At 37.5% G+C, this 16,452-nt stretch overlaps 1 protein-coding gene across 1 annotated transcript; it reads left to right on the forward strand.

Annotated features, from left to right (window-relative positions):
* Positions 1-8,081: 8,081 nt before the first annotated feature.
* Positions 8,082-12,882, forward strand: LOC101896171 (uncharacterized). The gene has a single exon (XM_005182556.4). The coding sequence runs from the start codon at positions 9,794-9,796 to the stop codon at positions 12,152-12,154; it is 2,361 nt and encodes a 786-aa protein (XP_005182613.2). The 5' UTR covers positions 8,082-9,793; the 3' UTR covers positions 12,155-12,882.
* Positions 12,883-16,452: the final 3,570 nt, after the last annotated feature.

Consider the following 16,452-nt stretch of genomic DNA (forward strand, 5'->3'; position numbering starts at 1 on the left):
TACTTAATTTTAATTTAATAATAATTAAATATAATTAAATAATTTAATTTAATAATAATTAATAATTTTTATACTTAAATATGAAATGAGTAATATTTATAAAAATGTTAATAACAGGATAAAAATGAAGTTATGCCATTGAACAATGAATTCAAGGCAGGATAAGTTTGAGAAAGTTGTGAAAAAACGCATTTTTTCAAATTTTATATAATTGGAAATAACACAAGTAGCTAAATATGACATTTGATTTATCCTTGCTTTCACTGTACCAAAGTTAATGCTTTTATATAGGGAAATGGTTTTAGAAAAACTTGGGCTAATATTAACCCAGGTAACAATTATTATGTCGATGAGTTACAAACGGGAATATATATGTTTATAAATATTTGCGGGTTTCATTAGTTTGTACGTTGACAACAATTAACCATAAAAATGTGTTTATGGCTTATTGTTCGACTATAAAGAACGATACTTTACCACCATACTATGGAGGGAATGTTAAGTTTGTCGTTCCATTTGTAACTCCTCGAAATGAGCATGTTAGACCCCACAAAGTATTTATTCTTGATTAGCACAAGATGATATGCATGTCCATCCGTATGTCTCTCCACCTGTGGAAATCAGTCTAAATTCCGAACGGAATTAAGTAGGTGAACAAAATTTCACTGAAATGTATTTTAGGTCCAAAGATTTTTTTGGTATTAAAAATGGTTCACTATTTGTGTTCTCAGTACGTCTGAAAAATCCTTGCAAAAAACTGTCCATATAGGTTCTAGTTTCGGTAGGATCCCCTATAGAGATCATTTTTAAAATATTGAGATCATAAGAACACATAATTTTCATCATTATTTTTCGTGTACAAAATAAATACCTAAGCCCTACGAAATGGTTTCAAAAGGCATTTTTGGCTACGTCAATGCATGGAAGTGTTTCGTATAAAAAAATGTAAAAAAAATAGTTAATGTTTATAAATGTTTTTGATTTTAGAAAAATTTTAAAACAGTTTTTTGTGTTCATTGAAGACGAAAGTTACAAAAAGAGTAATCCCTCTGGTTTTTGCTCCTTAATATATACACTGGTGGCCAAAACTAAAGCAACTTAAATCGCAAAGACAATAAATGTCCTGTAACTTCTACAAAAATAAACAAATCGTAATTATTTTTCCAGTTTTAAATGAGGGGTTTAATTCACTTTCAAGAAACTAAAAATAAAAATACAAAACTAAGTTTGAACGAAAAATAATATGTAGAAAACTAAAATGACCCAATTTTTGCTTGGTCAAAACTAAAGCAACTTTTGATTTTTTATTTTAAAATAATTAAATTTTGGCTAGTAGTCGATAGCATAACCAGTATTTTTGATAGCAGCTGCACACCTACGAGGCATTGAATCTATAACACGCTCAATTTGATCCTTGGGTGTGCTTTCCCAGGCACCCCGAATTCTTTAGAAAATGTTGTGCTTATTTATTTCCGAATCTCTCTTGATCTTCCTATCTACGATACTCCAAAGGCTTTCTAAGGAGTTTAGGTCAGGTGATTGTGCCGGTCATAACAAAACATGAATTTTTGACTCCCGCAACCAATATTTGACAAGTTTTGATACAAGTTTGGGATCATTGTCATGCTGAAACACACAAATCAGCCCAATATTTTACTCAGCGTTAGGGAACAACGTGATGTCCAACACATCTTTGTAAACAAACGGATCCACAACTTCCTTTATTTTATGGATAGACCCAAATCCATAGAAAGAAAAATAGCGCCACGCCATTTTTGACCCTCCCCCATGCTTCACTGTACCTTTGCAACACTGCGGCTTGAGTCCTTCATTTTTTGGTCTTCTCACCGTAAAATTTTTCACGTCTGAGCCTTTAATATTAAATATGAAATAATGTTTTTTCCATTGAGCTTGGTTCCACTTAATATTGTCGTTTCCGAAAGCCTTTTTGATTTTTTCAGATATAAATGGTTTTTTGATGTCTTACGGGCACGCAGACCAGCTGCCACTACTCGTCTACGCACTGATCTCGAGCTTATATCCAATGATTGCTCTCTCAACAATCCGGTTGAACTCTTAAATGGTTGTTTTTTATTTCTCTCACAATTTGTGGATCAGTATGGGCTGAAGTTCTTCACGGCCTTCATCCGACTTAGTGCACACACATAATTATGAAATCACATAAATATTTATGAAATATTTCTCGGAAATCATTTTCTGTGATATGTTGTTTTGATAATCACTGATAATTTGCTGTTTTATTCAGGTACAGTATTTGTTTCTAGCCATTTTTAATTTTTTTTTTTGGCAGTACTTAAAAAACGAAAAGAAAAACATATACTGTTGTAAAAAACTTCTCAAAAAGGATTTATGACAAGCGAAATTGTCGAAGGAAGCAAAAAGCGATAAATATCACAGTAAAAACAACTGAAATTGCAGAGGTTATATGAATGTACAACAGAGTTGCTTTTGTTTTGTCCAAGCCAAAATCGGGTTAATTGACTTTACCAAACATAATTTTTTTATATAAAAATGAATTTTGGTTTTAAGTTTTAGGTTTTTAAAAAGTGAATAAAGTACCTAATTTAAAACAAGAAAAACTTTCCCATTTTCTTAATTTTATGAAAAAGTTACAGGGCATTCATTCTCCTTGTAATTTCAGTTGCTTTAGTTTTGGCCACCAGTGTATATATATATATACATGGTTGTGTGATTCCTCAGTTCCAACTATATAGAATAGGTGCCGGATGATTGCAATTTTGGTGTAGAAAAATAATTGCTAACTGCATGGTAATATGGTTCATATGCCATTGCAGGCCTGACTACGTCGCTGATTTTAGTACTTTTGCTACACTTGATCCTAATACCAAATTTCAGATTTATATATATATATATATATATATATATATATATATATATATATATATATATATATATATATATATATATATATATATATATATATATATATATATATATATATCACACAACCATGTCGAAATAAACGCACAATTTAATTACCACATCCATTCTGTAGTGCAAACAATTACAAATTGCTCGGGTACAGGAGTGCGACCAAGGTTATATTCCCCCACAACACTTACCCGATCATCAAATGCCAAAAACTTGGCGCTGGAGACAGTAACATGCAATATTGAGGTAAATGAACTGCATCGATATCACACATCTCCAATTTCGAATATAATTTGACAACTGTTCGAGTGTTTACAATTTGACACTCAGAAAGAAACATAAGAATTCAGCAGAAACGATTGGATTGGTATCGTTGACTTATATACATATAAAGCAGACAAAGGAATAACGAAAAACTGCAGTCTCGAAATTGTCAGCATACTGCAGCTAGGTATTTGTGTAAATTCCGTAGCCTGTAATACCTTACCTAAGCGGTTGAAATTGCTTATGAAATCGTTACAACAGAGTTAGATCCACCTGGTGACAGTTTTTTTTTTGTCTCTACAATGTGTCCTATCTATATTATTCTTTGTCTTAGTTGTAAAACGTCACATATTCTTACCGATGACATCGCAATAGGTGGAATTATAAAAACCCCAATTTTTGTAGGTATGAGTCATCTCTTTTTTTTCGTAGCCTATTATATCATGCTGCCGGTGAATACTTCTATGTGACAGCAGTGCATAAATGTAACAAAGCGGAACTTCAAATTTCTCTTTGATATGTGAAACAACCAGCACATAAGAGACAAAATGTATGGCCTGGTTGTACGATCTTTCTCAGGTGACGATGTGAAACATACACACATACTAACAGGAATAGCTTTTTTTCATTACGAAAGGCATCATTTTTTCCCTTTAAAAGTACGGATGGAATGTGTGCAAAAAGTCAATAAAAAATGTCATTGTTCAGGATGGAAATCTGATACCTGTAGGTGTTATCTCAATTACGAAAGGCTATCAATGAGAGCATAAACGACACAGACACACCTTCTATGCAGTTCATTAACCTGTCCCTGCAAGATATGTCTTAAGGAAAGACGTACACTTTTAATTCCGAAAGATGTCATTCATCCGAGTGCTAAATTCATGCTACGGTTACTGGAAGAATGTCCTTTGTGTGCTCATCACACTACAATAGAGGTTGACTCTGTTGTATTCGGGGAAGTCGTGGTCAACGGACATCTTATTTTCGTATTTTGTGCATACAACTTAAAAATGTCTGTATGTATGTTGTAACGATTAAGTTGAGTATTTTTTCCGATGTGCAATTTTCGAGTGTGGGAATAATATGAAGGGAGCCTTCCAGGAAGTACGATGCCGGCAATTACATCCTCTTCCTCTTATTTGCTTATTTGCAATATACAAAATTTTTGTTTATATCTGATATTGTCGATGCATACATTCCCGCACCCAGATAAGTTTAATTGATCCTCCAGGTATTCAATATATTGATGGCTTTTTCAACGACTGTGTTTCAAATTTGTCATTTAATGTTCGCAACAGATACCAGTCACCCTTACAGACAATTGCCTACGCATGTCCTCGTTTTCCTTTGGTCCCCATTTAACGGGACTTCCCGATATTCAGTATTCTAATGACATTAGGTACTTCCGTATATGCTGTATTTTGAATATTTCATATCAATTTCAAATATCTTTAATTTTGTTTCCAAATTTTGTATTTATATAAAGTCGAATTTGACAAAAACCTAATGTAGGTTATTATCTTTTTCCAGTTGCTGCCAAACAATGGCACTTTATGGTATTTTGAAGACTTTATCTGCGCTTGGCAATCGATGAAACATTTGCTAATATTTAATCCTGATATTTTATTTTTCTAAGGTTACTTCTCCTAATGACACCAGAAATGGCTACAAACACAGCATAACGTCAGGCTGGAAGAATGCAAATTTATTTCAAAAAAAAAAAAAAAAATCATTTTCGCGTTGATCCAAACAACACCAAAAGTCGGATATCATCACACCTTATAAATTAAACAGGCCGGTTTCGAGACATCAGCTACATAACATAATTTGTCGGCACGATTGTGTTTACTAAAAATACGTCATTTGCATAATTGTGGAAAATTCGGTATGACCCAAATTGTTGTTGTGGTTGATATTTTTCTTGGGTGGGAATGAGTGAACTGCCACGATTGAGGCAACCGTACCAATTGTAAGAGCACCCGATTTCCTTGCCTTATCAGGTCAGGTCGATTCTGTTGGTTTAGCAGCTTGTTGCAATGACAATATTAGCTTTGGAATGGAAATTTTCAAATACACTACATGTGATATGCACATATGCATTAGATATACACAGTCGGAGTCAACAAACTTATCGCCAATAATGCGTGCACTTAGCAATTGGAATTTTCCACCTGGAAGTGAAACTGGTGATCAAGATTGTCTTAGAGAGATCGCAATGTTAGAACGTTTAAAGAATAAATAATCATAAATCGATTTAGGTTTGAATGCTTCGAACATTAAACACACTCCGCCATGAGGAACACATATACCAAATAGGGCATTGCAGGGATGCGACTATTCACCGGCAATCCTAAATGACAAGATACAGCCAAGCATATGGAAATTGTGACAAAAACCATCAAAATCGTAAAAAACTTTAAAAATATATTGTTGTTGCAAAATGGTCAGGCTTTATCCCTTTATTGTTGTTTTTATAAAAACAACGGTTGTTTATTAGTGGAGAACGATGGTAATGTTTACCAGGGGGTAAGGCAGGGAATACCTAGGTTTCGGAAAGAGCCACCAATCCTCATCAGTTCCCTTGTTTTTTGTCTGGGATATTCTCCCCAGAAGTTATTTTAAAAACAAGTAAAAAACAAAAAAAAATGTAAATCCGAAACTTGAAGAAAAATCTGTTTATAATGTAGCTAAAATCATCAAAATACCGAATATAGGGGGTAACGTTATATGGGGGCTATACGAAGACGGGGACCTGCACAGACAATTTTCTGGCATGGACTGAAGTATCCATTCCGAACTTCACATGCGAAATTTGAAACAATCCCGGTAAATAATGTCATTAAAAGCATCAAAATACAGAATATCGGGAGGTACGGTATATGGGGGCTATACGAAGACGTGGACCTACATGGCCCATTTTATGTTTTATGCTGAAGTATCTATTGCGAACTTCAAATACCAAATTTGAAACGATTCCGTTAAATAATGTCGCTAAAATCATCAAAATACCGAATATCGGGAGGTACCGTTATATGCGAAGACGTGGACCTGCACAAATAATTTTCTGTCTTAGGCTGTAGTATCCATTACGAACTTCAAAGGCCAAATTTGAAACAATTCCGGTGAATAATGACGCTAAAATCATCAAAATACGGAATATAGGGAGGTACCTTTATATGGGGGCTATATGAAAACGTGGACCTACATTGCCCATTTACGAACTTAACCTGCCTACTGGCAAAGTATACATGTGTGCAAAATTTCTATCTCAATTTGTTCGAAAGATAGCGTGATTACAACAGATAGACACACAGACAGACAGACGGACATGGCAAAATCGTCTTAGAATTTTACGCTGATCAAGAATATATATACTTTGTTGGGTCTGACATAAAATACTACGGTATTCCGAACAAACAAGCCAACACTCTTCTTTAAAAATATAAATATCAGTTTTTATGTGTGATGTGATGTTTTGAATGTTAAATGAAAGATTCACATGTCTAATGAAGCAAAGGGTGTTTACGTTGCATATCACAATGCCCGCATCACCCTTGCCCAGTTGCGAAAGTGAACAACGGTGATCCACAAAGATTTATCATTTATCTCATAAAATGTGAAATTAGTCTCAAAGTCATTTTCAATTTTTGCAGACCACAACATGCCTGGGAATATTAGATCTCGTGGTTCTGTGTGTTATGTACCGATGCACTCTGTCTGGGATGTTTTTCTCAATTGGCATAAATTTGACCAAACTGTACGTAGTCTGATCATAAACGTTGTGAAATTTCCTCGAAAAACTTTCAATAGGAACCCATTTTGAAAGTGTAGCCGATAATGTGATTTGCCCTAAAATTGGATGGGAGAGTGATCTAGTTTTCGTCTAATTTTTTTAATTATACATGAAGACAAGAGCGTTTTTGGTGATTTGAACCCCTCAAGGTATTGGGACTATTCCATTGAATTAGTTTACATTCGCTCCAAAAATATTTTATGAATTTCATGGCAATGTATGTTTTGATCCATTTCATTCTGCAAAAGGATTATAATGACTTTTGATCGGATCCACGATATAGCCAACCAAAAAAATCTGTTTAGGTCCATTTCATATCCTAATAAATTTGAAATTTTTGAAAAAAAAAATGTGCGAACATCTCCAAAACAATAGGCTTCTATTGTACATCTAACTCCCTTCCAAATATCTAGGCTCAGTATTTCAAGGTGTTTCAAATTTTCGGTTCAATCAAATTTGTATAAAAAATGAAACATTTTTTTAACATCAACCATTAATAAAATGCGATGACTGTGTATAACTGGAATCTGTAAATAATGTCATTTCCGACTGTCGTAAGTGACATTTTGAATTGCAAATATTCTCAATTGCAGTCCACTGTGTTGTTATTGTTTAAATTGTAATCATGTTTTGAATACAATCCAAACGATCTATTGCATATTACAAGGGAATTCCCCAGAAACCGGTCATCAGAGAGTCTTTTCGAAGCAATGATCAAATCCAAAACGTCGTCGTTCGCACACACACACACACACACACATCTCCGTTAACATAAATTCTTGAGTGTATGTACTAAGTTGGTTTGATTCCATTCTCAAGCAAAGCAAATTGTACTGACTGACCTTTGTATCGTTGCTTGATAGGAACTGGATTTTGAAGCTGTTTCTGCGACTGTTGTTTCTGAGTGTTACCTGATCGCATTACCCGCTTTATTGTTACACTTTTTGGCCTAGCTTTGACGTCGGTTTTTAGTGAAATAGGCTTCGATGCAGCCTTTCGGGAAGTATTGCCGGATGAGCAGACTTCTGCAGGATTTATCCGTTGGAGTGTCAATGTTGAAACCAGCTTTGGAGTCAAAGCGACTTGGGTGATTCGTATGTAAGACCCATTTAAATATATGGAGACGAACATTTAACCCGAAGACAGCTTGAGTGGTAGTAGGCAAAGGCTATAGTCGGACGGGACCGACCATGTGAGACCGCGCTAAATAGCGGTTAACTCTTTCTGGTAGCCCCGCTACGAGCCACGATTTTGAACAATCATTACTCGCATATATCTGAAACTAAAGAACTACATTCTTTCGATGGTGTACTGACCCAATCGAATAGACAGCTTAATGACTTGCGGTATCCTCCTGGCCGGATCAAAGATCACACTATTCTAATATTCAGTAATACGTATGTGTATAAAACTTTCAATTATGAGTTGAAATAAATTGCTGATCACTCATACCCACACAGACACATGCATTTATACGTCCACATGCACATACATACATCTATTTGCGGTTTACCATACCCATACCCATATAAATATTTGTAGGTACATTGATTTCTGTTTGGGTTTCTTTCTGTGGAAAACTAAACAGCCAAATGGAGACATTGTCGCCAAGACGCAGAAAGAGGAAAGGGCCCCATCATCAGCCACTGACAAGTCTATGCCAACCAATTAATCAGCAATGCTGGTTCGTCGTCGCTTCTCTGTCATTTTGAATGAATTTCGCGAGACACCACAACGGAAGCAGTTGGGTCAGCGAGCAAGAGCATTGCGAACAGTGACATCTCCTGCCCGCCAAAGAATCGCAGTAAAGAGAACAATGTGTGAGTCACAACGGGAACCATACTCAAGAGTCGGAGGAAATCATCGTATCGTATGGGAACTATGGTCAGATGCGGTCGGTCTGTCTGTGCGATCAAATGAATGATCGTGGGAATTGCCTGAGCTGAGCCAGCAGTCAACCGTATCCCATCTCTTTGGTACCAGTCATTATCGGAGAGAATTTGCTTATAGCTTTCCCAATGTGGCTCTCTGTTTCTGTTCCACGTACGTCGCACGCTCATAAGACAATTTGTGAACGCTCAACTATCAGTTGTGCTTGAAATGTTTAAGAGTACGGATCATTGTCGGCAAGTTAACGCGTAGCGTATGCGAAAAGTGCATCAATGTCTTTTAGGCATACGAAAGATACAAAACGGAAACGGTCAGAAACTACTTCACAAAGAAAAGAACAGAAAACGATCGGCAACTTGACAAACATCAAATAACAAATAACAATTGATGAAAATCCAAAGCATACCAAAACTATCCGTCGAACAAAGGCATCCGCAGAGCGTTTGACAATTCTGAGTACGTTTATGCTCCCAACGCGAATATACGAATGAGCGTATATAATATCTATATACATAGACTACAGCGTTGAAACAGATATACGTACACACATAGCTATTTTTCGCTAATAAAACATTACGTGTAGGGTTTGAGGCACGACGCTCGTGTATTGTCTGAAATATAAACACCATCACGCCAACAACAACTAATACAACAAAATCCAAAGCAGTGTTCACAGAATTAAATAGAAATCTAAATTGAGCCAAGCGACCAACGACATTGTTTGGAAACCAAAATTGAGCACTGGAATTACAGTTTCGGGAATAGTTAAGTGGCGGAAAATTACGCCAAAGTGATGCCTGAAAATACGTAATCAGATATTGTGAATATACGAAGAAGAAACAGCAGGTTTGAGAGACGTGCGGAGAATCGAATATCGGATGATTGTAAAAGCGTGCTCTGCCCAACAGCGTGTATGTGGAATGCTAAATAATGGCAATAGACTTCTTGATATTAGCTGTGCTTCTAGTGTCGTTTGTTATTAACTTCTTGGCTCTGGCTGCCTTTTGGGCGACACCCGGTCTGCGGTCGACGGCCAATCGCTTCACCATCAATCTTCTTATAATAAATCTGACTGGCTGTGTTTTACTAGCACCTACCTTGTTTCTCAGCTGTGGTGGTAGTGGCGACGTAGGTGCGGACGGCAGCGACGACGGTATAAGCAGTACAACCGGTTCTAATGAGTCTGGATTGAATCTTTTGTTGGGCGACGAAAATGATGACAGCATTGAATTTTATTCCAAGCCTGGTAACCAGCAAATGACCATTCGGCACAATGGCCGACTGGTTGAGAAGGAGGGCATCATACTTAGAAATTTCAGCCAAGGCTCTGCAGAGGACGGGGCTGATAGACCGCGAACAATTGAGACCATTTACAAATGTAATACAACATTCTGTCGTGAGCTCACCATTGACGAAGGGGTCAAGTCTATCGTCATCACGGAAATAGAGGAGGAAAATATAATTCCGCAACAGGATTCCAGAGAGGCAACTGGGGAGATCCCCGACGTTTTACACCATTCGCTCTCAACACGGTCGTGGTCCATAGATATGGCAGCTGCACTGGGTGCAATGGCGGTGTTGCTAATAGTGGGCGACACATGGTGTGCCGTTACTGACCCTTTGCGTTATCATAGCCGCATTTCGGGAGTTAAGTCTTGGATATTGATAGGAGTAACGTGGACTATGGGAGTTTTGTTTGGAGCCCTGTCCGCCCTAAGAGAAATAGACTTCGAGTCCGAAATCGTCATTAGGAAGGAGAAACGTCCTGTTCTAGAGTCATCGGTTTTCTTTAGTTTCGACTCTGCTAGTAACATTTTTAGCGTGGTATTTTCTTGTGCCTACTTTTTGCTGATAATATTGCTGCCATTTGGATTTGTGTGCGGCATGTACTGGCGAATCATAAGCGAAGCTCGAGGTAATGGTTTAAGGATGCGTCAGAATGGATCGTCGCCCCTTTTGCAAAGCGCAATAAATCTAACACAAACTCAACAAGGTACGCCACTGCAGCCACACTGTAACAGCCTGTTCGTCCATCGAAACTCTTTAGCATCGACGTCATCGCAGGGCGGGGGTTTACAAATGCAGATTGATCTGTCCCCCATCAAGGGATCTCCGACTCGGCCACAGAGAGATCCGAGTGTCAAAATGCGAATATCAGATGATACCAGGCCTCATCAGGAGTTGCAAAACATTATATTAACACTCCAAACGCCTAGTGGCGAGTGCGACACCAACTACTCTGTTCGTGTACTGGAAAGTATAACATCATCTCCAACATGTTTATACAATGATCATCGTGAGCCAGGCATACGTCAGGTGCATTCGTCGCACAATCTCCAAAGGAATTCTCTTGTGGCACACAACGTGGCCCCTGGGACATACCCTCACCATTTGTTGGGTAGCCGTTTGCCACAGAACATGCCCGGCATTCATTTGTTGGGACAGACATTCCAACAGAGCCAACAACATTCCCCAACATCGTCTCATCAGCCGCATCATCACTCCTTGCAGATACCACCCATGCACAGTTCATCGAAGACTCTGAGTTACATGTCTTCCCTGCGGCACAGGCTTTCTAACGCCTCGTCACTGTTCAAGTACCGCGAGGAATCCCGAGCAGCGCGAATCAGCATACTGGTTGTTATTATGTTTCTTATTTCCTACCTGCCCTTCGGTTGCCTAGTGGTCATACAGAGCAGGATGCCCTCTGCCAATTTCCGACAGTCGAATGAGTTGGCAATTTTTATGGTATTACTTGCTATCGCAAGTTCGCCTTTCATATTTGCGTATCGCATCAAAAGAGTAAGGCGGGGTGTGAAAAGGCTGGTGAGTTGCGACGATCGGTGGATCAGTAGGAAAATACAAAGGCACAATAGCTGCAGCAGCCGACTCAGCGCCAACTTGAATAGGAACAATAGCCGCGTATCTGCATATTCTTCTAACTCGACTGGCGGTCATCTAACGCCGCTGAGCACCCCGACCAGTCTACCTCATCGATCCAATAGTTGTTGCCACACGTTCATTAACATGACCATGCAGCCAGAGAATGCAGCAACTAGCGACCGCAAGTCGGGCAATGTTGGTAACGACTGTGAATGCAACACCAAACGGCAAATCCCCACTTTACAACCCGGAATCACTGTAGTCGAACAAATCCCACTGAATGACAGCACGATGCCATTTGTCCGTGCTTCGATTAAGAGCAAATTCCTGCAACTATTCTTTAGGCGACCGACGCATTTTGACTGTGTTGCTGTTCCGATTACCAGAGCCGAACATCGACCCGTGTGATCGCATTGCACTGTTAGTTTGCAGCATATAGACACTGCTCGGCTGCTGGATAATGCTGACAGTGTTCTTGTATCCAGAACCATGTCGAATTTAACGGTACTGATTCCCTAACATGCCGAAAAAGCCTATTGTTCCATTATGTCTAGGTATATCTATTAAATGGATATTTTATTTCCGACACATACACTTCCACGGCATTGACAATATTGACAATCATCGTGTCCCGACTGATTTCGTAACACAACACATACGAGCGCAAAAGACAGTCACGATCACAAAAATACGCGTGCGCCGAGAATTAATTAAATTCGCAGATTGCGTGCTGGCACAACACGAAATTCTTTTCACATGGTCTCGCGAGGCAATTAACCCGCTGAACACAACAAATGAACTCCTAAAGAGAGCAGCAGAAAAGAGAAGAACTACCTCGTTGCCCTCAGTTTGTCCCCAGAAGAGACTTACAGACAAGAAGAGAATGTCTCATTAGCCTGAATATACCGGAAGAAATGGCCATGGGGATACATCGAACTGTTTCCCCGACCGAGATGTACGTTTACAACCATACCATCTACACACACACATGCACATATGTAAATACCCCATGGAAACACCTATGTACCTACCTATCCAAAATCTACATTGTCAAACAATAACAACCAAATAACACAACCCTTTGCCAGAGCAAACAAAACAACGCAGTAAATTAACAAAATAAAAAAAAAAACAAATGGACACAAAGCTTTATATGTTTATTTCGAATTAGTTAGTAGTTTAGTTCAAAAATAACAATTTATTTTAATTTAAGACACTTGTGAAAGGAGACCACAGTAATTGTACAATATATATGCAACTCCAGCCCTAAAACGAAACAAAGAACATGAAATATCGCGTATTTCGAATAAGCAACAAGATTCTTCAGGTAACAATGAGGTGAATCTCAGCGTAAAAAAACATTATTGTAATTTTCTAGCATTTTAAGCATTTCAAAACCATAAGTTATTTAATAATAAGTACAAACTCAAACTAAGTCAAGACTTTTTTATACTGTTGTAAAACCAAAATAAATTTACCTTTTTTTGTGAAGACGTAGCCAGGAATCTTACCTAAATATATGGAAAATTTAATAAAATGTATAAAACACCGAAAAATACTCTTTTTTTTGAAACTATCCTTGGCCTAAATCTATTGAAAGCAATTGAGTGATTTTCTCACTTACGCTATTGGCTAACTTCAATTAAAAACAAGTTAAAAAGCAGTAAGTTCGGCCGGGCCGAACTTTTAATACCCTCCACCATTTTCAACGAATTTGGAAATTTTTAAAAAATAAAATCCTTAAAAAATTCTGTTAAAATTTTAAAAATACCGAATATAGCCGTTATATTGGGGTCTATACGACGTGGACATACATATGCATTGTTTGTCATAAGCCATTAAGCAAATTCGAAACTTGAATTAACGGCGAATAATGTAGCTAAAATCATCAAAATATCGTATATAAGGAGGTGTCGTTAAATTGGAGCTGTGCGAAGACCTGGACCAGCATAGACAATTTTCTGCCACAGGCTGTAGCATCTATTACGAACTTCACATACCACATCTCAAACAACTTCAGTGGGTATTGCACCTAAAATCGTCAAAATACCGAATATAGGGAGGTACTGATATATGGGGCCTATACGAAGACCTGGACCCGCACAGACAATTTTCTGTCACAGACTGTAGTTCCTATAACGAACTTCAAATACCAATTTTGAAACAATTCCGGTGAATAATGTCGCTAAAATCATCAAAATACCGAATATAGGGAGGTACCGTTATATGGGGGCTATATGAAGACGTGGACCTGCACAGACAATTTTCTGTCTTAGGGTGTAGTATCCATTTTGAACTTCAAATACCAAATTTGAAACAATTCCCGTGAATAATGACGCTACAATCATCGAAAACCCGAATATCGGGAGGTACCGTTATATCGGGGCTATACGAAGACGTGGATCTGCACAGACAATTTTCCGTCTTAGGGTGTAGTATCCATTTTGAACTTCAAATACCAAATTTGAAACAATTCCCGTGAATAATATCGCTAAAATCATCAAAATATCGAATATAGGGAGGTACCGTTATATAGGGGCTATATGAAAACGTGGACCTACATGGCCCATTTACGAACTTAACCTGCCTACTGGAAAAATAAACATGTGTGCAAAATTTTACCCATCTATCTCAATTCATTCGAAAGATAGCGTGATTACAACAGACAGACAGACAGACGGACAGACAGACGGACATCGCTAAATCGACTTAGAATTTTACGCTGATCAATAATATATATACTTTGTTGGGTCTGATATGAGTATTTCGAGGAGTTACAAACGGAATGACAAAGTTAATATACCCTCCATAGTATGGTGGAGGGTATAAAAACGGATTCATTCTTTAACAGTTAACGCTATCTTTTATAAATCATCGGCTATGTGGCTACAGAGGCTATATAACGTCTGATGCGGGTCAAACCTGCGTCATCGAAATAACGATTTAGACCCCAGGTTTCTTTGGATCAAATTGTTTCAGGACATTTCAAATTTATCTTCAATTTTTTTCTACCAACACAAGATTTAGTGTTAAGATGGGATTTAGCGGACCATTCCTTCTGGTACCTCCCCCTCAAAGGGGTAACAATTTTGCATCCAATTCTCTTCAATTTTCACATATTCTAATATTTCCTCTAAAACAAAATCGAATCCGATCTTGTGTCGTAATTTTCAATATCTATATCTCTCATACTTGTGAAAAAAAGTCTGCGATTCTTTTCAAACTTGATGTAAATGCGGAATATATTGGCCCACTCTTTCTCGTACCAACCCCACAAAAGCGTGACATTTTGACTCACAATTATTTGCACAAAATTGGGAATTAATGTTCGGTTTGTTAACAATTTGGCACATCCCAATTTAGTCCAAATCGGGCACGTTGTAATATTAATATCAGATTTAGTTCAGATGAGAAATGGATAACATTGGTAAACTCCTTCAATATCTTTCTCCTCCATAAAGGGTCAAAATTTTGAATGATCATAACGTAAGTCAAAAAGTATTTTAAAAAAAGTTGACATAAGCAAAACGCACTGACTTTTATACCCTACAACAATATGTGTTGGGGTATTATAAGTTTGATTGGACCAAACATTATGTAACACCTCGAAATATTGGTCCACGAAATAGAAAACTATATATGGATCTTCCTATCTCGGCTAGCTGAGTCGATCTATCTATGTATGTCCGTCCGGCCGTCTGTTTGTCTGTCCATGTTAATTTGTTATCACGCTACAGGTCGCAATTATAGTCCGATTCTCACGAAATTAAAAATGAAAGTGGGTTAGGGATTATTAGATTTAAAAGAAAACATTACATGGCTACGTGTCCCTTCTTGGCTACCTACTTGGCGCATCGATATCTGTGTGTGTGGGTTATGACCTTTATTATCCTACACATTATCGTATGCGACAGCGCACAAGATCACTGAATTGTACACATGTGATATTTTATGACCACTGGGAAATTGACAATTTTAAAATATTTATTTTTAATGGTTAGATTTTCCCAGCGCCTCAGACGCACTCAAAAGTATGTACAAAATATTTTGTACACTAAGAATATCGCCAATAATACGCCAATAAAAAGTGAACATTATTTGTTACATTTTTTCAATTGTTGTCATATTTTTTTATCGCATGTGATTTTTTTCAATTAGACTTACAATTTTTCTACAGTTCTACACCCCGCAAGACTAAGCGTTGAGGGTATTCTCACGAAATTATGCATGGGCGGTAGGTTTTGAGTCTTAATTAAAGCCTATTGCATTTGAAGATGTACATTTAGGGGTTCAAATGGACCAAAAAATTAAAATTTTCATGAATTTGCAGTCGCTTTTCAGGTCATAATTGAAAACCAATCCACACGGAATTCTGTATGGGAAGAAAGTTAGGGACAAGTCAGAGGTCACGCATTTTGGATTACCATGGGATTATATTAGCGGGTTTAATATTCGTGTGAAATTGTATTGAATACTTATCAGCACTACAAAAAGCGTAAATATAGGGCAAGGTCAAAAACCCCGGTGAAAAACCAAACGTAACATTTGGGCAGGATTGTATTTCATTATTTCAAAAACGAAATCTACCAAAATGGGCTCAATTAGAAAGGTTGCTCAACTTCAAAGAAACTAGAAACATACAACACTATGATGGGGTCTTATAGTGTCAAATAGACTTTTAAATAGGCAATAGTTGGTTTTGTTTA

This window comes from Musca domestica, unplaced genomic scaffold, assembly GCF_030504385.1.
Source record: "Musca domestica strain aabys unplaced genomic scaffold, Musca_domestica.polishedcontigs.V.1.1 270, whole genome shotgun sequence".
Taxonomy (NCBI): domain Eukaryota; kingdom Metazoa; phylum Arthropoda; class Insecta; order Diptera; family Muscidae; genus Musca; species Musca domestica.

Bases quoted from the DNA above. Each gene is read 5' to 3' on its own strand.
- LOC101896171 (XM_005182556.4), top strand. From the start codon at position 9,794: ATGGCAATAGACTTCTTGATATTAGCTGTGCTTCTAGTGTCGTTTGTT.